Below are 22920 nucleotides of genomic sequence, written 5' to 3'. Positions count from 1 at the left end.
GCTTTCATTGATATAAAGCTAATTTTTAAGGAACAATATTGTTTAATACTGTTCTGTATCCGACAATAATATTCTAAATAATAATTAATAGTGATGCCAACAATACTTTTTTTAATGACAAAACGATTTTACAAACAAAAAAAATATTTGGAGCAGGACTAAATTTGTTGAATATGGTTGAACAACGACGACATTTATAATTATTTATTATACAAGTGCTTCCTTGTAAACTAATTTGAACCAATGTCCACAGTAGCAACGTTTTGGCTCGCCGGAGTGTAGCCACATCCATTTAACATGTGATGAGTCTTCTTCACATACACAACCAACAATTCTAGCTTCAAAAGCAGATGGAATTTCATTTGGTGTCTCTTTAGTTCCAACACCTCGTTTAATAGATTTTAAATTGTATGGGTCCTATAATATTAAAAAAATAAAAATTTTTAATAAGGAACTTGAAATATATTAATGTTCATATTATTGTTTCTAAATAAATTAAGCAATGAACTTAACATTTATGATATTATTAATAATTATAAATATTAATACTTGGAAATAAATTACATTTGCATTTATCAAAAGTACCAATAACTTCTGAATCCTTAGAGTACATTTAAAAAACCCAGTATTAATAAAATACATTTAAAAAATGTTGTTTTATTTAGTTGAAAATATTTGATAACAAATTATTATTTTTGAATAATACTAACTATATAAAATAATCATAAAACTTACATCATTTCCAGCTAGACGCAAAAGCATTTCTTTTTTTTCGATACCTGTGGCTAAATCCAATGGATCAGGAAATCCTAAAAATAAATAAATAAATGTAAGGATCATTCAATTTTATCTAAACAATAACTTTTCTAAAGTTATAAGTAATAGTAAATTATGTTTTAGAAAATTTAGTTGGTCAAATAAATCTACTTATTTGATTTGTTTCACTTCAAAAGTATTGATCATAGATCTGTTGCATAAGATGTAGCATGACTGTATGAATTACAATGGATACTTTAATTTTTATTAATTACTGTATTGATAATAAAATATATCTATTGAAGTATAGTCTTAAACACCTAAATGTAATATAACTAAATAATAATAATAAAACTATTTTATATATTTTCAGATATTTACAAAATTAAAAATTTTTTATTTAAAAAAATAATCAATATGATTAATAGATGTAAATTTTAATAAAAAGTCAAGTAAATAATTGTAATACAGCACAATTTAGACAACTTTTATGGCTAAAAAATGTTACTTTATACATATTTGTGCAAAACAACTTTACTACCTAATCTAAAATATTGATCTTGTCTATGTTCCCAAAGATTTTTCATGTAATAAATCAAAAATTTAACTTATGATAAAAATAATTATTATTAATGGAAGGATTAATAATATAATGAAATATGATACAGGTAACTAATAGTATTCACTATTTAATATGAAACCTAATGATTATAATGTTAACTTTCATTTCAGTGTCATTCTAAGTTTTTAATTTTTTGTTTTGTCAAAAATCTAGAATTTTGATTTACTTAATACTACTTACAAATATAGAATTTAACTACTATTTCAATTAGTACATAATATATTGGTTTGATCCATTGAAATTAAGTATTCACAAATCAAGATCCAAAAAGAATTTAGGTTATTTTTTCTCGAACTTGAATCACATTCAAACTTTTCATCAAATAAAATAACAGTAATATTAGAGTATTTACATGTCTTAGTAAGAAATAAAATACAATAAATTTATTTATCTATTGCCGTAGGTCTTGATCATTACGGAGCAGTGGAAGTATTACAAAAGCGGTTTCCACAGCCATTGGTTCCAAACTCGAAAAAAAAAAGGTACTCGATCATTTAAAAACAAGAATATACTAACGATTTGAAATATTTGATGATCTAATATTAGATCTCATTTCAAATATAAACTTTATTAATAATTAATACCTTTATATTAAATTGAAAGATTACACTAAATTAAATATGACATGTTGAAAATACTAATAATATATAACTTTTATTTATTTCTATAATCTTGTGATCAATGGTTTGGTTTTTGAAACATTCAAATAACTAAAAGAAAACATTTTGATGAGATATTATTCCAGTTTTCAATTATTTTATATTTACCAACATTAATCTTTAACATAAAATTCATCAAATCTCAAAAAAATAACTGATGTATTTCTAAATTAAAAATGTAAATTATTTTGATACAAAACTATACTTTGACAAGTAATAAAATATGAATTATATTACATAAAAATAGAATAAAACCAGTCAAATAGGTAGTCATAATCGGTAGTATAGGAATATCTAGATTCCAATACGATTATCTAATAAAAAATAGATTGTATAGATGGTATTATTAAAATTATTGAAGAACATGTTAATTCAATTATCATCTATACAATAGAAAAATTACTTAATCGTAGCTATCTAGTCTTTATACTAGCAATTGATTTGTCTCAGTAATGTTTTGGAATAATAATTAATAATTTTTTAAATTACTGTAAAAACGACTGTAATAGTTATAACTAGGTATTACCAATAGAATGGACCTGCTGAAAAATAACAAAAAAAAGAACATCGCTTACCTTCATCCTTGCTGCTTAACCTCGCAGCCGAAGTTGTGAACATTCGTGGTGAACTTCTGAAGGCGAGCTTTGAGCCCAGGACCATAAGTCTTGAGTTCATTTTTATGTATTTTGGATTGTTATTGGGTACGAAACTTAACTTCTACGGTCGAGATGGTAGTCGACGAATTTTTCCGCCAGAATCCGGCTAGAGGTAGTCCGTGTGGCGAGCGGTTAACAGGAAAGAAAATCTACTCAGGTTGTCGCTACAGGGTTAAACACATGATTATGGAAGGTCAATTTACGCGTAAAAAAGGAGATAGTCTACGCCTTCCGAGTGCAAATGGATATGTTGGTAACGCCGATAATTTATTTTCCGTAGCGCAAAATCACAAATTCCCATCCAACACCCACACCTTTGATTAAATAATAATAATTTTGCCAAAAATTTATAGATATATAAAAAAAAATAACAGTATAGATTTTAATTATCTTATGTATGTATTAATAATCAAAAAAAAATGATCAATTACAATTATACGTTTATGGAAATTGGAAGTCTTAAAAAACGTATAATCACTATATCACAGCTCTGCAGATTGATATTCATGAGTTTGCCAGACTGTATGCAAGACTGTTGTTAGGCTATCTCGATTCTCGGCACTGCCGTCGTCTCTCTCCTTTTCGAACGTGCGTGTGATGGCTTGAGAAGTTCGGATTTTCTCATCGATTTGTTGTGTCGTTCTTTCGATCCTTTCGTGACTTAACGCGTTCTCCAAGGTATGTATTATCGTGAATCTGTACTTATTACTTGTTATATTTGAATTGGGGTTGTTAATTAAATTGTTGAATCATCTCGGCGTTAGTTATCGGTCGCTTCGTGCATGTACTGGATTAAATAATCGTTGGTTCAGAGAAATTGTATTAGTTTTGATAGAGACCAAAGTTCTTATATTCATTGTCATTATAAAATGCCATTAAGTCGGTCAGTTTATTCAAATGCTTTTCTTTTTTTACAAATATTTGTGAACTTGGACGATATTTAGGTTATACCTAACTAACGTGTAGCGTGTATTAACACGATACTTAGGTTAAGTGATAGTAGTTGTTCTGATAACGAACATTCAAAAGTAATGCTAAAAATTGTCGATATTTATTTCGAATTTTGTATGTTATTCTATTTAATTTACCTATTAGTAATTGAACTTAAAAAATGTAGTTCATACGTTATGAATTGATGTGTATTTGTTTAATATATGTCTCTTTTGTTTTAAAGCCCAAATACTTTAAATAATGAACTTTAATTTATTATTATTATTTACATGTAGATGCCTATCCCAACACAAGCTAAAATTGTTAAAAAGGGCAGTGCTGGCCCTGATCAATTTGAATTGTCCATTGCCCAAGCTCTTTTGGAATTGGAAAACAATAGTGACTTGAAAGCTCAACTCCGTGAATTGTACATTACAAAAGCTAAGGAAATTGAACTTTTAGGCAAAAAGGTAAGTTTTATTGATTTATTAATTACTGTTTGAACAAGGTTTTTACTAAACCGTTACATGTTGTTCTGTTTATCTAATCTATATGTTCAAAAATCTTAGTAACACATTTCCTTCAATATTCAGTGTATTACACATTATATAAAGTAAAGGTTCTTTACTATTGGCACTTTATCTTTTTAATAATGCATTTATAAGTAATTTAAATTCTACATATTCAAAATTTCAAAAGTATTAATATGAATATGTAGATATTATAATATTATTCATATTATAATATACAATATGGTTTAGGTATGCCTTCACATTTTTTTTTATATATATACCTACCAATTATATTTATGATTTAGGCTAAAATTATGTGGATTTATGGATTTAAAATTAAAAGAAAAGGCCACTAATTACCACATTATTGAATTATAAAAATTAAATCAAAAATGTTCTTTTCTGAGAGTTCTTGGGATCCATGTGTCTAACACCTTTAAATATTTTAAGCATAAAAATATTAATTCATTATTTATTTTTACTTTATCTATTTTTTGTATTTAAATATTTTATTTATACTAAATATTATTTATATTTGTATATTTTAGAGTATAATTATTTATGTGCCAATGCCACAAAGAGCACAGTTCCAAAAAATTCAAGCTCGTCTTGTTAGAGAATTGGAAAAGAAATTTAGTGGTAAGCATGTTGTCTTCATTGGTGACCGAAAAATTTTGCCCAAGCCAACAAGGAAAACTCGTACTCAAAACAAACAAAAACGCCCCAGAAGGTATAAAATTTAAATTAGTATCATTTCATTTCAATTAGGTATTATTGAGATATTATTAGTAATTAATATTAAATGTAATTTGCTTGACTAATTTTTGTTGAATTAAAACAACTAATAAATACAAGTAGTAATGATATGCTTATGAGTTGTAAACGTCCATAGATCTGTTTTTCTTATTATTTATAAATTTATTATAATTGATTTAAATATTTATCACATTTGACCATATTATTTAAAAGTAAAAGTTATTTTAAATTTTAAGCTATATAATTTATAGAAGATAACTTGTCCAATATTTATTTTTTATTTTATTTATTTTAAATTAATAATTTATTATTATTATCCATTTAGCCGTACACTAACGTGGGTTTATGATGCTATTTTGGATGATTTGGTATTCCCCGCTGAAATTGTTGGCAAACGCATTCGTGTGAAGTTAGATGGTAAACAAGTCATGAAAGTACATTTGGACAAAACTCAGCAAACAAACATTGAACATAAGGTAATTTATAATTTTTCAGTTCATAAATTATTATGTATATTATTTCAATTTCCTAACCATTAACATGAGTCAATATTTATTTAATTTTAAATAATTATCTTTTTATTACTTTCGCATTAAATTAAATCAATATTTAAAATATTAAATTAAGTAGGTAATGTATTTCTTTCTCATTATTTTTTCAGTTTGATTGATTTTCAATTTTGAGTAAAGCAATGCTATGTATTGTTTGTTTTTTGTTGTTGAAATGTAGTTTTGATTAGGAAATTTGATCTAATTTGTACTTTAGGATGTAAAACTAAATTATTATGTCGCATATATTTGCTTATTTTGATTTATTCTTCTTTTAAATCATATTTATATTTTATTAGTGCATAATAATACATATTTGGTATTTTTAGGTTTAACTTGACATTTAACATTAGATTATTATCTATTTCGATTACTATTTTAGAAATTGTATATAAGCACTTTAAATTACTTTAATCAGTAATAAAGGAAGATTAATACAAATACATCAATTTTTAATTTATATTCATCCATTTTATTTTTGTTTTAAAGTTTGCAATTGCTTAAAATTTTAAATGCGTATTATTTACTATTTCATTGCAGATTTAATGTTTTTCTGCATATTTTTACATTTGTTTAATGATATATTAAAGTTTTATGGAGCATGAACATCCGCGCTATATTGTTAACTAATAACTAGATATTTGAAATGTTCATTAAATTTTTTTATAATCAATATCCATACATTAAATAATTTTAAATATTATGTTTTGATTAAGATACTTTTGGATATTCAAAGTTTTCCATTTCTTAGAGTTTTTTGTAAATGTCAATAAATAATTTGCTTGCTATGAAAATTGAATTCAGGGGCTCATAGATTATTCATTTATCAATTAAAAGATATCAAAAATTTATTGAAAATATTTTTTATTTTTAATTTTAGAACTTCTACAACATTTTTAAAATTTCAAAATATTTTGGTATTTAAATTACTCAATGATATAATAATTTTTCTTCTTATATCTAAGATTTAGTAATAAATAAATTTTACAACCTAAAATAATTATTCCTTAAAAGATGTTTTATTCTTTGTTATAATTTAAAAAAATAACTATTAAATACTTGAAAAGTTAACCATATGATCAGTTTCTTTTTATGAAACATTTACAAAAGATGTTGCATAAGTTTTTCTATAGATATTGTTATGTAAATATGATTAAAGTCACATTTTATGGGCAATTTATTTTAAAAGAATTAAAAGCTCAAGTGTTAACAAAATAGTGAAACTTGCATATTTAAACTTAAACTAACAATGTTTATTATTTTGTATTAACTAAGATACATCATTCATGGTTATATAGCACTATATTATAATGGCATTTTTAAATCTAATGTTTTCACAAAAATTCAATAACAATATCATAAACTATTAGATGAAAATAAATATACTTAGTATCACCTGAATAATTTTTCATATTTGATGATATAGATATCATTAAAGTCAAATTTAATACATCCATCACAGTGACCTATTCGGCACCTATTAAGCAAATTGATACCCACTTGTCCGCCTTTTTTACATAGTGTTATTTTATTAGGTATAATTAAATAATGCAATGACTCATTAATTTTTATCATTTTTTGACTGAGAGAATTCTCTAAAACATTATTCAATTGTCTGACAAAATTTTTTAGTTTTCGCCATGCTCAGTTTTCTGAAGTTGTAATTGTACTCAACTATGCTTTGGTTTTGGTCAGTAACAATTACCATAGTATTAACTAAATAAATAACATATGGAAAATGAGAAAACAATTATAAATCAGTTTGGGATCTAGTTGATACAATTGTGTTAAAAACATCTTAAATTGAAACTTGGTTGAATGCTACAAATTTACAATACTGTCTTTCAGAATAAATTATATTATAAATATTTTTTTATTGTTACAGGTGGATACTTTCGCTTCAGTGTACAGAAAGCTGACCGGCAGGGAAGTTACATTCGAATTTCCTGAACCATATTTATAAATCCTTATTTTTATCTAATAAAAACGTGATTTTACGACTTTACATTTTTATTTTTATTGTTTTTGTCCTAATAGCTAAATTAAATAATATGATAAGTGAATTAGTTTTTGCGATTAATTTAGAATTTGTCACAGTTTAATAAATTATATATTTATATTTTTAGAATATAAATATATAACAATCATAGACAGTGTTGGGCAAGATACTCATTAAGCAGTATTGAGATACTAGTTAAGAGGGTACTTTGCTTTGGAGTATAGTGATATAAAACTCGATACATTTTAATAAAATTAATCTTGATTTTTTTTTTTTAAATTATGTTTATTATTGTTAGGATAGCTACTTCATTGAGTAATGAGATTAACGAAGAAAATAATTGAAATTGACAATTATTCAGCAAAAAACAATAAATATTTTAGTATAGTAACATAGTAATTATCAGTTCACGAAAAAATTGTATAGCCGACAATGTTTGTGTAAAAATCTAATCTATTAATTTTATCACATTTAAAGAACACTACACATATACAATTACATATATCTTATCAGGCACAGATGTAAATAACAATTCAATGTACGTGTATCACAGATATATAATATATTGACATATATAAGTATATTTTATGATTTATCGGTACTAGGTTGAAAAACAATTTCTATGGGCAAGATACTCAAAAAGCAGTATCGAGATACTAGATACTGCTCAACCCTCGTCTCTTTTAAAACATTCTGAGTAGAAACTGTATAGCAGTGTCTACTTAATTAATCAAAATATTTTTGTAAATTGAAACTATTTTGTTTCTGTGTCATACCATTTTTCATTAAAAATGAAATATTATGCAAATGCTAGAAATCTTTCTCTAGTTATAATTTTTTATGGACATGCACACATGGTTACCAAATAATATATTATTTAATGTTATAAGCTAAAAGTTCAAAGAAAAAATAATATCTGTCATAAACATTTTTTTTCCTTTTAAATACGATAGATACAAATAATTTGTATCACTCAATACTCAAATTATAAAGTATTACATAACTCATTGATTGTACACAGTGGCGTGGCGTACGCTGAATTTATACATTGTAGGTTTTAAGAATGATTAACGATAGTACCTACCTTAAACCCAGTGTTTTAGATTAATTAATGATTACCTTTTTTTTGAAAATTAGGCATATCAGAGATTCATTGCTGTCTTGTGGTATTATTTCCTTTGTCTTTATCAGTTTAAGATTTTCAGAGTTATATTATACTTGTTTTAAAATATTCTCTGGTTCTATAACTAGAATACCATCTTTATTTTTTGCTATTAGTATAAATGGTTAACTAATCATTATTTTTATTGCTTTACTTTAAAAAAAACTATGGTTGCGTTTTAAGTTGATTGTGTAATTTGCAATTTATAAATAATTAACTATTTTATATTCATTAAATTTTTCATGCAACTCTGCAAAACATTTTAAAACTTAAATATTTTATGAAAATGTAGTCTCTATAGTTATTGCTTTTAGATCTATAACTAAAGAACAATAACTATTGAAAACTGATGCTCTGTAAATATTCCAATTTTCCTGACGATTATTACCTTTCTTAATAATAAATAAAATACCTACTGTGAATTTCCTACTAGAAAACACACTAAATATGAGAACTGTGAATTCTAAAACTACCAAGTAACTAATATTAATCCAAGAAAGAATTTCAGTACATAACAATATCATTGCAATAATTATGATTATCAGTAGCTGAATATTTGGATTTCTATTTTAAGTTGTCGGGTATACTTATATGTTTGAGTTAATTAGAAATATAGTTGTCAAGAGTTTTAAAGTCAGGTTTAAATATAACTGTTTTATCCCAAATGTTTTCATATTGAAAAACATGGAATTAATTTTTAATTTCAAAAATATAAAAAGTCGATTAACAAAACCAAGAATTCCATTATCTTATTTTCAAAATGTAGTACATTATAGTTTATAAAAGTGTTCTTAATAACAATTAAAAGCATAAATGTAACATAGTAATATAATATTACTGTTCAAAATAATATATCTATCTTTTAAAATGTTGATATACATATAAATATCATACACGAATACAATTTTATTTCGTACTAAAAATAAAAATAACAATATTTACGTTTTAAATTTAAAACGAGTCTTATAACAATTTATCTATTCCCATAAAAAATAAATATGGAATGAATGTCTAAATGTTAAATAAAAAAATATTTACAAGTATAATGTGGAACCTTACCAAAAACATGATATACATTTATATCATTGTTGAGTTATATGTTTCAGACATGATAACAGTAAAATTTTAAAATAAAATAAAAAAATATTACCCATAAAAATTGTATGTCTACTTTAACATATTCAGAAAATTCCTATTACTTTTTCAGATTTTTATAATACTTTTTTTTAGTACATGTATGATATTGTCAGAACATTTAACAAACATGTAACTAATAATTATAAAAAAATTATTTTTTTACTATTACTGCTCACCAATGTTGGATTCATCACAATTCACCGATGGATGTGGTAAAGGTATTGGATTACCATGGACATCAGTGATTGGAGTTGACAATTTAGGTTTCACTTGTCCATGAACTAAATTTGATGGTGCAAGATCTGCACTTGGATTAGATGTACCTGGTACCTTAGACACTACTGGGTTATTATTAGGTTTGCGTGTCTGAAAAGCACTATAAGGTACATATCCCCGTTTTCCATCTCTGTTATCAACAAGGAGCCATCCAGTTTGCTTAGCCGATTCTAAATGTTCTTCGGATGTCAAATAAGACTTTCCTTTCACCAAGGGAATAGTTCTTGGATCCACATCACTCCAATCATATTGTGCAACACCAATTGATGCTGTAAACCATGGTGAAAAATAGTATGAACATTGATAATAACTATTAACAATTGTTAGAATAAACATAGACAGCACTTAGAAAAAAATTTAAGGGAGCAAAAAATTAATTAAAGTTTATGATCCCCGCCCTTAAACATTTTAATTATTATTTTATTTTAATTTAATTTAATTTAAATTATTTACTTAAGAGGACGTCGTAACCGCATGTGTTGTCTCCGTCTTACACACGTACACATAGCAAATTTTATTCACCAGATTCTAAAGTATGCTGTTAGTTTTGATATTAGAGTGAATTGACCTATTATATAATTAAAAGGTAAGATTATTATCTATACTCCAGCCCAAGAGAGAGCACTACTACTTCGCACATACAAATAGGAGGGCAGAGGCAGAGTGGCGAAGGTGTAGGTGGCGCGCGTTGACGGCAGCCAGTGTTTTGGAGAGTTTAGTGGTGGGAATGAGCGAGAATGGACAAATTTTGGTGGCCGCCCAGAAGTAGTCTCTCATGTGGGTTGGAGTATAGGTTCCTACATAGCCTTTTATTAATATTATTATTTTTAAGTTATGACCTTTTTGAAATTCTATATTTTAAAATGATCATAACTTACTTAAAAATAATAATATTAATAAAATGGTATATGGGGCCCTAGATAATAATCTTACCTTTAAATTATATCATAGGTCAATTTACTCTAATATCAAAACAGCATACTTTTGAATCTGGTGAACGAAAATTTGCTATGTCATACATGTATAAGATGTCTTCTTAATGTATTTTAAAAAGAATACCTAATGGTTTTTATATTTTGTCGTTTAAATCTTACTCCACAAAATTATAAATTATACTTTTGTACTACTGATTATGCTTCTGAGGGGACAGCTATACCTGCATACTCCCCAAAAATCTGATATAGAAGGTAAATATAAAATATATACTAATATTCATTCTACAGAATGAAAGTCCTACTAACTGTTAGAAGGTAGAGTGTTAGGAACACTAGAGTTAGCTGAGGCAGGTCCTGGTGTTACTGAATTGAGTAATTTGTATACAAAATATGGCGTAGCAACTAGAAGTCCAGAAAAAACTACTAATGGCCATGATCGTCCATCAGATGGAATTGTTTGATTATGATCTGTAGATGATAAAGCTGTCCACACATCTTCTTCAGCATTTGATCCTTTACCTCCTCTTACCATTCCTAAGTAAAATATTAAGAAAACATTATTTATAAGTTTTTTTAATAGTTATAATTAATAAATTATAATTCACTTACTTAAAAGATAGAAAAGCTTTGTTAAAAACCAACGAGCAAGTTTGAATGACACAATAGTAGAATACAATTTCATCATAAACATTTTTAGACGAGTAAAATTCTCAGCTACACTTAATAATGCTTGAAAAGACATGTGCATTGCAGTAAATGTAGATTCTAACATCATACTGACTGAGTTAAACGATTGAACAACAGCCTGTATTGATTCAAAAGCTGGACGAGAACTTTCAGCTGCTGCATTAACAATTCTATAAGAATATAAAATGAAATATAAGTGTAGGTATAAACATCAATATAAATAATAATACACCCTGTTATAAATACATAAATTGTCCAATTAGCTTATCAAAATAGAATTGTTTTTGTATATAACAAGTCAAGTAAAATATAAATATGAACTACAACTACTATTAATTTGTTTTGTTTTTATTAGTATAGAATATGTCTCAAACACAAAATATTAAAAAAATTACAAGCTCAAATTCAATATAAAAACTATTGACATATTAAATAATAATAGAGTCACAGAGATAAATAATAAATACTTAATAATCTAGAACATGTAAGATAAATTAACTTTAATTAGTGCCCATAGAATATAACTCATTGTCGTTATTCGTTATAATCGCAGGCTATGTGATCAAAACAGTGGCGTATTTAGGATTTTGTCCAGGGGGGGATAGGTATACGTTGGAAAACATAATTTCCTCGTCGGTGGGGAGTTACACTTACCAACATTATTAAACTTACTAGTAAAAAAAAAGACCAAGGGGGGATCTATCCCCCATATCCCCCCCCCCGTAAATACGCCACTGGATCAAAGGGATTATTATATTTAGAAAAGATATAATGGAATGAAATAGAGAATGTTACCAACATTGAAGAATATGAAAATTTAATGATTAGGTGTATAATAATAACTCAATATGGGTTATCAAAACATTTACAAATTTATTTATAAACAGTGGCACAGGACACATATGACTTGTGGGGTTAATATTCCAGAACTTTTTTAGGTGGTGGGTAGGTGAGTGACTGCTTGGCCTATTATAGGTATTACATACATAGTATAAATACTAAATAATATACAGAATTATAGACAATAGTATTGCACCAATTAATTGAATTCAGTCGTCAAATCTCTACGCTGAAAGAGTGGTCGTGGGTGAATGGGTTGGTACCCAAAAAAGAGTTTACCTCAGTGATTTAAAAAAGGTTTGGCACCACTATACATATAATTAATACATAGTTAATTACCTAATAGATAATAATGTATATAGGTACTATTGAAAAAAACTAGTCAATGAATAGTTGAAGAATTAAAAAAAATTTTTTCTATGTTCTGTTTACTCACGGATCTCGGTATTGACCATTTGTTGGTTGCCCATATGTACCATAAGGATTGAATCCACCCATGTTCAAGCTAGGCATTCCTCTATATGGATAGCTATTGTACGCTCCTCCGTATGCATTTAAATTAGGTGTATACCCATATTGTGTTGGCAAGTTCGGCAAATATCTTCTCTGGGTTCTCTGGTTGGCAAGATTATTAGGATTTGTCACTAAAGGTGGAGAAGTTGTGGTAATTGGTGGAGCAACTCTGCCTGGCCCTACAGCACTAGTTGGTATATTTTGTAACAGTTGATTTTGTGAAATTTTCTTGCTAAAAAAATAAATGTCAATGTTAACGTGAATATTTTTGTCGCATTAACAATGATAATAAAATATACAACTAAAAGATGCTTACAATTCAAAGTCATTGTCAGTCATGATTTCCAGATTAGTTTCTTAGCTTAGTAGAAATCTTAACAACACGAGAAAGCGATTAATTTCGACACCACTAAAAGAATAATACAAACATGTGTAAAGTCGATCGAATATCGGATAGAACGCAATACCTGTACGGTTTTACAGGTACAACAGTAGTAGATTTAAAATAGAAGTGTCAATGGAAATTAGTGTTATAAGTACTTAAAGTACTAAAGAATATAGTACGAGTATATTATTATTACTAAAATTTTTGAAGAAAAATCAAAGAAATCGGACAGTGACACGGTGAAATGTGATTATGTGAATAATATGAATTGTGATAGCATGACGATCAGTGAGTAGTAAGCAAATCGTGCTAATCGTGGTGAGTAGTACAACTACTTACTGCGTCTTCACTCCACATTATCAATAATAGCCAATAGATAAATATTACAAATATATATATAAATATTACACCAACTCAGACCACGAAAGAGTTAACAAAACCGTGGTTACCGAAAGATTTTCAACCAAGTAACCACCAATGGAGGTGTCCACTGTTCGAATACCATTAATTCTACTTCCGTCTTCCGATTGAACGGTTACGGGACTACAAGAGAAGTTACCATGGTCAACGGGCGCGCATAGGTAAAATTTTAGGATGGGGGGTCAACAATTTTTTTTTCGAATGTAAGATAATAATATTAAATATGCAATAGTTTATGAACAACAAGTGAGCAAAAATCTTGCCCCCCAATAGGCGCCTATGGGAATTATTGGTCTACTTTTCGTCAAAACGTAACAAACTATACCTATAGGTATTTTTTGTATTTACACCATACACCTATATTTTACTGAGTAATAAGTATATTATAGAAGTTTTTAAATGTATACCTATGTGAATATATACAAATTATACAATGTGTATTTAATAATATACTATTGTTTTAAAATTCAGAACAACAAGTAATCTTCATTACGTATTATTTATAGGTAATCACTAATCAGTGATAAAGGTAACAGAAAATATTCCAAATGTATGACCCTACATTTCATTCGTGGGTTCATTATTGCATAAAGGATTTAATATTACTCTTGTGTATTTTTGAAAAATTAGGATTTTTTTAATACCCTTTTTGAGTTAGAATTTTAATTAAATTATTTTTTAAATTAATTAATTTCATAAACTTTTAGATTCTGAACGAAGTGATGAATGTATTGATTTTACAATGATGTATGTTTTTTTGTTTTTGTGTCTGTGTACAGGATAACTAGTCGAAATAATGCTTCAATTTCAAACTTTGGGGGTGGTTTCCGACGGCAAAGTGAATATCCTTGGTGGCTGGTGTATTATAGAGGTCAAAAGTAAACATTTTCCAACAGTTTTCAAAAAAATCGAGAAAAACAAAAAAAAAAGTGACGGAAAAACGGGAATTTTTACGCAAAACCAGTTTTCGACCAAATCGATTTTTTTATATGGTTGTAACTCAAAAACTAATCATTGTAAATACTTAAAATGTTCACCAAATTTTTATGTTAGTGTTATCTATATACAGTTAAATTTTAAAAAAATGTTGACTTTTTTTGAGTTATTTATAGACCACTGAAATTATCGATTTTTATGAGATTTTTTTTTTGAAGTGTCGATAAAAAAATTTTGGATGACCAAAAAAACTTGAAAATTAAATACAAGGTTCCTTACTAGTTTTTATTATTGTAGCTAAAAAAAATTAAAAATCGTTAGTCACAATTTTTTTTTATAAGCGTTTATAGTTCAAATTTTTACGAAATCTGTCGAAAACGCGAAAATATGCAAGTAATTTTGAAGTTGAAAAATCATAAAATTTTATTGTGTAAATAACTAATGATTAAAAATACAACACTAAGTTTTCCATAAGTTTTCCTTCAAGTATCTATGGAGAAAACTCGAAGTATCATTATAGGAAATATTTTAAGTGCGTTTGAATTTTAAATTTTTACGAAATATCGTAACGATAACAATTTATCCTCAAACGATTTTAAATATTTGTTAAAATTCAAAAAATTTAAGTCATAGATACCTGAAAATTTCACCAGTTATTAAGATTGGAATTTTCTTTAGATAATTTAATTTTCAAAATATTTTGACTTTTTTTGAGCTATTTATAGATAACTGAAATTTTCAATTTTTCTGAAAAATTTTTTTGAAGTGTCGATAAAATAGTTTTGGCCCAATAAATACTTGAAAATTTAATACAAAGTTTCTCATAAATTATTCTTACAGTGATTAAAAAATTATAAGAATACATATGCACAATTTTTTTTTATTAGCATTTGAAGTTCAAATATTGACAAAAATTCGTCAAAATCATGAATGATTGAAAATTATTTTGTAGGTATAATTCATAAAAATTTTTGCATAAGTAGCTAAGAGTTGAAAATTTAATACAAGATTTTTCATAAATTTAGCTTACAGTAATTATAAAAGAACTTAAACTTTGGTGTATTCAGGCCATTAAAACAAAAACCACCTTTTTCACCAACCACTGGAAATTATATCCTAGGCTGACAAATCATCTTCGCTAAGAATCGTTTTTCGTATACAATGATAACTATCATTGGATTCAAATATTTAACACTCCTATAATTTATAATAGTGATCTACACGGCACCTAATATACAGCAGAGCGGTACCCGCACAAACCGCTTTTTTCTTTCAATTCTTTGTATCTTAAAAATTGACTTATTGAGAGTGAGTTTAAGTTTCGATTTATGTAGGTATGTTATATTATTCATTTATTTTAGTTAACAGTCTATTTTAAATTAAAATAAATTCTATGTAATTAGATTTGATTTTTTCAATAACTTAGCCCCTTAGGTATCGTTTCGTAAGTATGAAATCATATGAAACTCTCTAAAATCTTAAATACCAGCTTTACCTACTGTTAATAAATATGATCACAAGATCAAATATTATACAACATAGATCAAAACTTAAAGTAACTCTCAATAATGCAACTTTTAAGATAGAAAGAAGCTTTAACAGTCAAAGTTGTTTAAACAAGTTAATGATGTTCAGATTATTACACTTCAAAGTTCAAGACCCATAATTCCATAAGTGTAATTCATATTTCTAAGTTTGTTTCAGTCTAATTCTTGTAATTCTGCGTTAGTAAAGTTATTCTATTGAAAAACTTTACCTACCTATTCATTATTTCATTAATTCATACTTATTGTTATTTTCGAAGCTTAATATTTTCCTGCTACATTCGCAGATTATACCTATAAAGTCTGTGTTTATAGTTTTTAATAGTTTATATTGTAATTCGTTTTCTATAATAATCGACCTTTTTATTCTTGAATCAAGTTTGCGTTTGCTCATAGCAAGTAACATAAATAATTATTATGAAATCATTTTAAACATTATATTTAAATATATTGGAAGTTGCTTAAAAAAATATTGCTATACCTATATGCATACTCGTATACGCAGTATAAGAATAAAGCATATAAATAGATTTTAAAAATTGTTACCCGAATTTAGTTGCTGGCTAAGCTACTGATTTACCAAGACACTCTTGGCAAGAATAATTATAAATATAATATATTATCTTACCGTTGAAATATTTATTAACTATATTGAAGATACCTACTTAATACTTATATTAATGACCTATTACTTATAGTTATTAGTGTTATTACTAAAAAGCTTAGCTATTTCACTTTTATAAATCAGGTAATATATATAATAATTTATGTAGGTAAATTTGTGTTCTATTAAAGGATGGTGAAGTAGGTACCTAAATTTAGGTATGTATTCTTTACAGTGACGGATTTATTAGTAGGTAATAAAATTTTGGTTAGTTTGAGTATCGAACATTTTAGTTACATCTCCCATTCTCCCTCTTCAATGACATCCTAATACGCTACGATTTTCTAAAAGACCATTATATTTACGAGTATTATTAGTAGATAAAAAAAATCTGAATTAACCAAAGTTCAAAAATTCGGTTTCTTGGATTTCGATATCGAATATTCGGATTTTACTCTAAATAAGAGTTTTGGATTTTGAAATTCAGGTTTCATTTGAAATATTTAATTAGTATTTTATATTTATATTATAAGCAATTTTAATGACATATTGAGAAAAATTAAAATTATATCATTAATTAACACACAATAAATCGTAAGTGACGTGATTAAATATTCTAATTTAAAGTATTTTATAAAGGAGTTTTCAATCTTTGGATATCAGTTAACCAACAAATAAGCAATAACAATAGTTTTAGCATAATAACGATATTAAAATAGAATTATAAAAAAGAGAATTATTAGGGAATAGGAATAAACTCTTGAGTACCTACCTATAATAATACTACAATAGGTATAGAAAATTCATAAAATAAGAACTCATTAAACAAACGGGCGCATAAAGTTATGAGAGTGATAATTGTAGAATCTCTCCCGAATTTCGTCATATATATAACCCTATGACAAGATGCAAACTTCTATAATTATTAATGTACGACGTGCGTGTTATTAGGTAGATAAGTAGTACTTGTTATTTTTAAAGGTACCTGCCTAATTATTATTATATGCGGAACATATTGAAAAAAATGTTTGTTGCAATTAACCTTGTATTAAATTTTCAGGTCAAAGAATTTTAATTTTAAAAATTAAATAATATTTTCCAAGAAATTATTTTTGTTGATTTGTATATTGTTTACGTTACATTGTACACCAAACGGCAAAAACTGAATATAATATATTCAGTATAATATATTACATATATGTAATTATATTAAAATTTAGGTGCACTGAAACAGATAGCCAACATATTAAAATAGTATGTAATTGACTTGCTGACAATGTTCTCAGAATATTTTTTTGGAATATTTCAATGTACAAAAATATCGATTATCCAACTAGTAGTTAATTACTTAAGGAGTGTAACTGCGTAAGGACTATTATCATTAATATAAAAACTTTAAAATTTAAATAATACTATTAATTTGAATTAAATACCTAGAAACATTACATTTTTCAAAAAAAATATCTACATAATAATTTACTGTAAAAAAGAATAAGGGTTTTATTTGAAAAATAAAAGTTTGTATTGTGATAGAACTCTCCTTAGTCCTTACAGTAGGTATTTAATATTTTAATCTCTTTATATTTCTAATATACTTTTTATTAAGTAAATTATTAGGTCTTGAAGTAGATAAGTATATTTAATAACTCCAAAAATCGGATTTTTAATAAATACATACTTTAATTTAAAACAAATAAGGGGTTATTATGCTTGGTATGGCCCCATATACCTTATTATTACAATATTACCTTATGTATACATTTAATGTTGATAATCGCATAATTGAGCATACAAAAAAGTAAATACAAACAACAAAACGTTGTGAGGAAATAATTAGTCAAATCTAAATAATTGTTGTATTTTAAAAAAATAGTATAATTTGTTTACTATTTAGATATTAATTTGGTAAACAAATTTCAAATAACTTAAATATTAATTTCTGCTTACGTTTTAAATAGCTACCTAATAACTAATATGACTGTATAATACGTGATTGGAATTTGGATCAGTACTACTTAACAACAATGTATTAAACTAGGCATATAGGCGCCTGTAAGGCATTTGCCCCCCCAAAGCTTTTCAAAAATATGTTTTAAGATAAATTACTATTTATTATATAAATCAATAAATCCTACCATTACTATACCATATACAGTGGTTAGTTTTGAGTTGCAACCATATAGAAAAAATCGAATTGGTCAAAAATTGGGTTTGCGTAAAAATTTCCGTTTTTCCGTCACCTTTTTTTTTTGTTTTTCTCGATTTTTTTGTTTGAAAATGTTTACTTTGATCTCTATAATGCACCAGCCACCAAGAATATTCACTTTACCATCGGAAACCATCCCCGAAGTTTTAAATTGAAGCATTATTTCGACTAGTTATCTTGTACACGGACACAAAAACAAAAACAAAAAACACACATTGTAAAACTACACATTCATCACTTCGTTCAGAATCTAAAACTACATATCCAATACTATAATAATCATTTACGGAGTTCCTCAAGATGATCACCTCTCTTCATTCTTATTTAATTTTTTTATTAATGATATTGTTCTTTCCATTACCTAACTACTAAAATATATTACTACTCCCTGAGAACACAAACAATTTAAAAAAAACATCAAATCACTATAACGGATGCTGAAAATTTATAAAAAATTTAATTAACTCTTAATAATATTAATAACTTCAATAAAATATCATAAAATTAAATAAGTGGCAATGTCAAACTATTTCATTCTCTGAAAAAAAACCAACCAATATTTTAACTTTAGCTATAAATTGCTTAATATTATATTTTTTATATTCTGCTGCTGTCTGGTTAAAGATCTTGGGATCTCTTTTGATTCTAAACTCTTTTTACTAAACATATAATATCTACAAAAAATAAAGCCCTATCCATTTTAGGCTTTATAATGCGTAATTGTTCTAATTTGTATGACCCCTTCACTCTTAAATGTATTTTTACATCTCTCGTAAGATATCATTTACAATATGCCTCAATAATCTAGGAACTCAAAATATGAGCTTTATTAATTTAATAGAATTTGTGTAAAATAAAGTTCTACGTTTTATCTGTTTTAAATGTAATTTTGTAGGACCTTCTCATTCTAGTTACTAAAATATTTTAAACTTATTAAACCCGTATTCTCTTCAAGAAAGAAGATGTACAATTTTTAATCAAAATTCAAAACAATAAGATTGATGACCCTTTTCTGTTAAGTCAGATTAATTTTAGTATAAATATTAAATACCAATAATATTAGAAATCAGAAGTTACCTATTTTATATTTTAAATTCTTCAGTTCTTCACTTAAGTATATACAATATACATACATCCCCCATAAATATTATGTTAACCCAAGGAAACTCTGTTAAGGATACAATAGATTTCCTCATGTAATAATTTGTATTTTACTTTTTTCTGTTTTGCCTTTTACTTGTATGATAATTCAATTTTATAATTAAAACTTTAATTATATTATTTGCAATATTATTTAGTCTATCAGATTATCAATGTAATAGTTGTCTTGTTTTTTCTCTCTCCTTCTCTTTTTATATTATACTTCAGTTTTTGATTTTAAACTTCCATTAGGTATACCAACTACACTATATTGTTTAGACTTAAAGATTTGGACTTAAAGTCCGTTGTTATGAATAAAATAAATAAATATGTCCTATACAAATGCACATAAATCATATTTGTAAGATTATGAATTTCTTACGCACTTAAAGGTAGTAAATTGTTTATTTTTAGATTGTTGCGTAGTAATATTAGGTAAAATAGGTAAATATCTAGAATACAAATATTACACGACATGATTATTAATCTAAAAAGTGTGTATACCTAAGCATATTTAAATTATTACTGTCTGTATTCAAAAACTTTGTGTACATAAGTGCTGAGTGTAATCATGTCTTTGAATATTAAAAATACCTTAAACAGATACGCATTTTGCTATATATACATTAAAACTTCATACACACTTTCAGATTCATTTGAAATTTACAAGTAACAGATTGACAATTTCAATAATAATCATGAAATTTGCTTTAGCGTTTGTGTTGTTGATTGGTATTTCTTGCCAAGTAAGATAAACTCCATTTTTGTTAAAATAATGATTAATTTACATAAATGTCTATATTATTATTTTGTAATAAGTGAAAAAAATCATCAAATACAATCGTGTGAAATATTTTATTGTTGAATTAGATTGGACGAGGAGATTGTGCTCCAGATGGATATGGATTATATGACAGTTTTACTAGCATGATGAACGGAGCATACAGCACAACTCAAAATACGTACCATTCGATCAAGGATCAACTTTCACCACGTGAGTACATGATTTATATCCCTATCAATATTTCACGTAGACAGTAATATTCTACTCTCATTATATTTTGAGATCAAAGTACATAATTATAAAATAGATTTTTTGTTCAGTTAAATTACACTCAAAATTTTAAATTTTCAATATTTTTATCAATATTTATAATTCAACTTACATATTCATATTATGCAAAGTACCTACGTCCAATTATCACAATTTTTAAAATTTTATTCAATATTTTTCTAATAGTGATTAGGTCCACAACTATATAAACTATAAAGGGCAATACAACTCTTCTAAAAATACCTGCCTTAATAGTTAAATACTTAAATATATTTTCATACAAAAGTAATATAATTCAAATTAGAACATCTAAATTATAATTTATGATAGAAAAGTGACAGGTACCAACATCTTCTTGGATTTTTATAGCTTTCTGTGTTTCATTGTCATAACTACCAATTGCCTCAATCTTTCAATTTCATTCGTTAGGGGTAGTTATTCTCCATTTTCTTCTCCTAACAGTGATAACCGATAATTCTTTAGAATCTAAAGTTAACATGATTCCATCTCTGCAACGTTGCCTAGGCAGTCCTCTTGGCCGTTTTGTGTTTGGTTTCTATTTCTAGCCCAAGCTAATGAGACTTCGACCATCATACATGACCAGCCCAGATTAGCCTACTACTTCTGAGGACTTCATTAGGATTATTATAATCTTTTTTCCATCAATTTCAATGTAGTTCTTCTTAGTTTAGGCCTGGTTGTTATCTATATAGTCTACATCTGACAGGATCTGGTGTCCTAAGATTATGTTACTTAGTTTAATCGTTTTTCGAAAAATTTAATCTATGTTAATAACTGAAGATTTTTTTAATTTGATTATTGCAATGTCTTAAAAGTATCATACAGTAAGTAGAAATTATTAAGTTTAGTAATAAAAAAAGTGATTAAATATTAATTTTCAACTTGTCTGTTTTTTTAATGAGTAGTAACAAGTTATCTACCTTCACTATCTTCAGTAAGTGATTCAATATATAATAATCTACCTTCAATGCCTTCAGTAAGTGATTCAATATCAAGCGGATTATCCAACATGAAAGAATCCGTAGAAAATGTAGGGTCTAAAGCTGGAGATATGTTGAACAGTGGTATGGACACAGCAGGAAATCTAGGGTCTGAAGCTGGAAGTTATTTGAAAAGTGGCGCGGACCAAATAACTGATGCTGTAAATTACTAGATTACGATTAACATTATAATTAGACACAAAAAAGTATATAAATCTCAATATAAATACAATAGCTTTTTTTAATACACTTTTCTTGTTATATGAAAATGTTTAATTTGGATTACTATTTTATAACTGTAAAAGTTCTATACAATTTTGAATTTATTCTATACATTTATGTAAGTCTAAAATGAAATATTCATAAATATTAATTTAACATTATTATTATTATTATTATTATTAATATAATACATTCTAAAACTGATATTATTTTTGTATGTAATTTTTATTGTACAACAACAATAATAATAATATAGGTACCTAATACATTATTGACACATTTATGTGTAAATGTTTATTTATCATGGTACTGTTTTAATTAACATAAGAAATATAATAGGTTCATATTATAAAGTCGTGGCTATTTGATTTAAGTACAATGCCAGTTGGTATTATTTTTATAATCCATGATTTATTGAAT

General features: G+C 26.2%; 4 protein-coding genes across 5 annotated transcripts; 2 read left to right on the top strand and 2 right to left on the bottom strand.

Annotated features, from left to right (window-relative positions):
* Positions 1-94: 94 nt before the first annotated feature.
* Positions 95-2883, bottom strand: LOC114122570 (cytochrome c oxidase subunit 5B, mitochondrial-like). The gene is made up of 3 exons (XM_027985253.2): positions 2613-2883; positions 736-809; positions 95-417 (listed from the first exon to the last, which is right to left on the bottom strand). The coding sequence occupies exons 1-3, from the start codon at positions 2710-2712 to the stop codon at positions 208-210; spliced, it is 384 nt and encodes a 127-aa protein (XP_027841054.2). The 5' UTR covers positions 2713-2883; the 3' UTR covers positions 95-207.
* A 320-nt stretch (positions 2884-3203) lies between these two features.
* On the top strand, positions 3204-7444 carry LOC114122566 (40S ribosomal protein S7-like). Its single transcript, XM_027985248.2, has 5 exons — positions 3204-3371; positions 3920-4093; positions 4684-4865; positions 5217-5367; positions 7325-7444. Exons 2-5 carry the CDS (start codon positions 3920-3922, stop codon positions 7400-7402), a joined length of 585 nt encoding a protein of 194 aa, XP_027841049.1. The 5' UTR covers positions 3204-3371; the 3' UTR covers positions 7403-7444.
* A 1879-nt stretch (positions 7445-9323) lies between these two features.
* On the bottom strand, positions 9324-13698 carry LOC114122565 (peroxisomal membrane protein PEX13). Of its 2 annotated transcripts, XM_027985247.2 has the most exons (6): positions 13456-13698; positions 13305-13397; positions 12912-13220; positions 11558-11805; positions 11255-11482; positions 9324-10282 (listed from the first exon to the last, which is right to left on the bottom strand). In XM_027985247.2, the coding sequence occupies exons 2-6, from the start codon at positions 13325-13327 to the stop codon at positions 9903-9905; spliced, it is 1188 nt and encodes a 395-aa protein (XP_027841048.2). In that variant the 5' UTR covers positions 13328-13397; positions 13456-13698; the 3' UTR covers positions 9324-9902. The 2 variants fall into 2 exon arrangements, with proteins under 2 accessions (XP_027841048.2, XP_027841047.2); XM_027985246.2 differs by having other exon boundaries at positions 13305-13698.
* A 7106-nt stretch (positions 13699-20804) lies between these two features.
* Positions 20805-22704, top strand: LOC114122560 (uncharacterized). The gene is made up of 3 exons (XM_050201135.1): positions 20805-20969; positions 21094-21217; positions 22204-22704. Exons 1-3 carry the CDS (start codon positions 20922-20924, stop codon positions 22449-22451), a joined length of 420 nt encoding a protein of 139 aa, XP_050057092.1. The 5' UTR covers positions 20805-20921; the 3' UTR covers positions 22452-22704.
* The last annotated feature ends 216 nt before the right edge of the window (positions 22705-22920 follow it).

The sequence above is a fragment of the Aphis gossypii genome, chromosome 1 (genome assembly GCF_020184175.1).
Source record: "Aphis gossypii isolate Hap1 chromosome 1, ASM2018417v2, whole genome shotgun sequence".
Taxonomy (NCBI): domain Eukaryota; kingdom Metazoa; phylum Arthropoda; class Insecta; order Hemiptera; family Aphididae; genus Aphis; species Aphis gossypii.
This window is presented reverse-complemented; position numbering and strand designations above follow the sequence as displayed.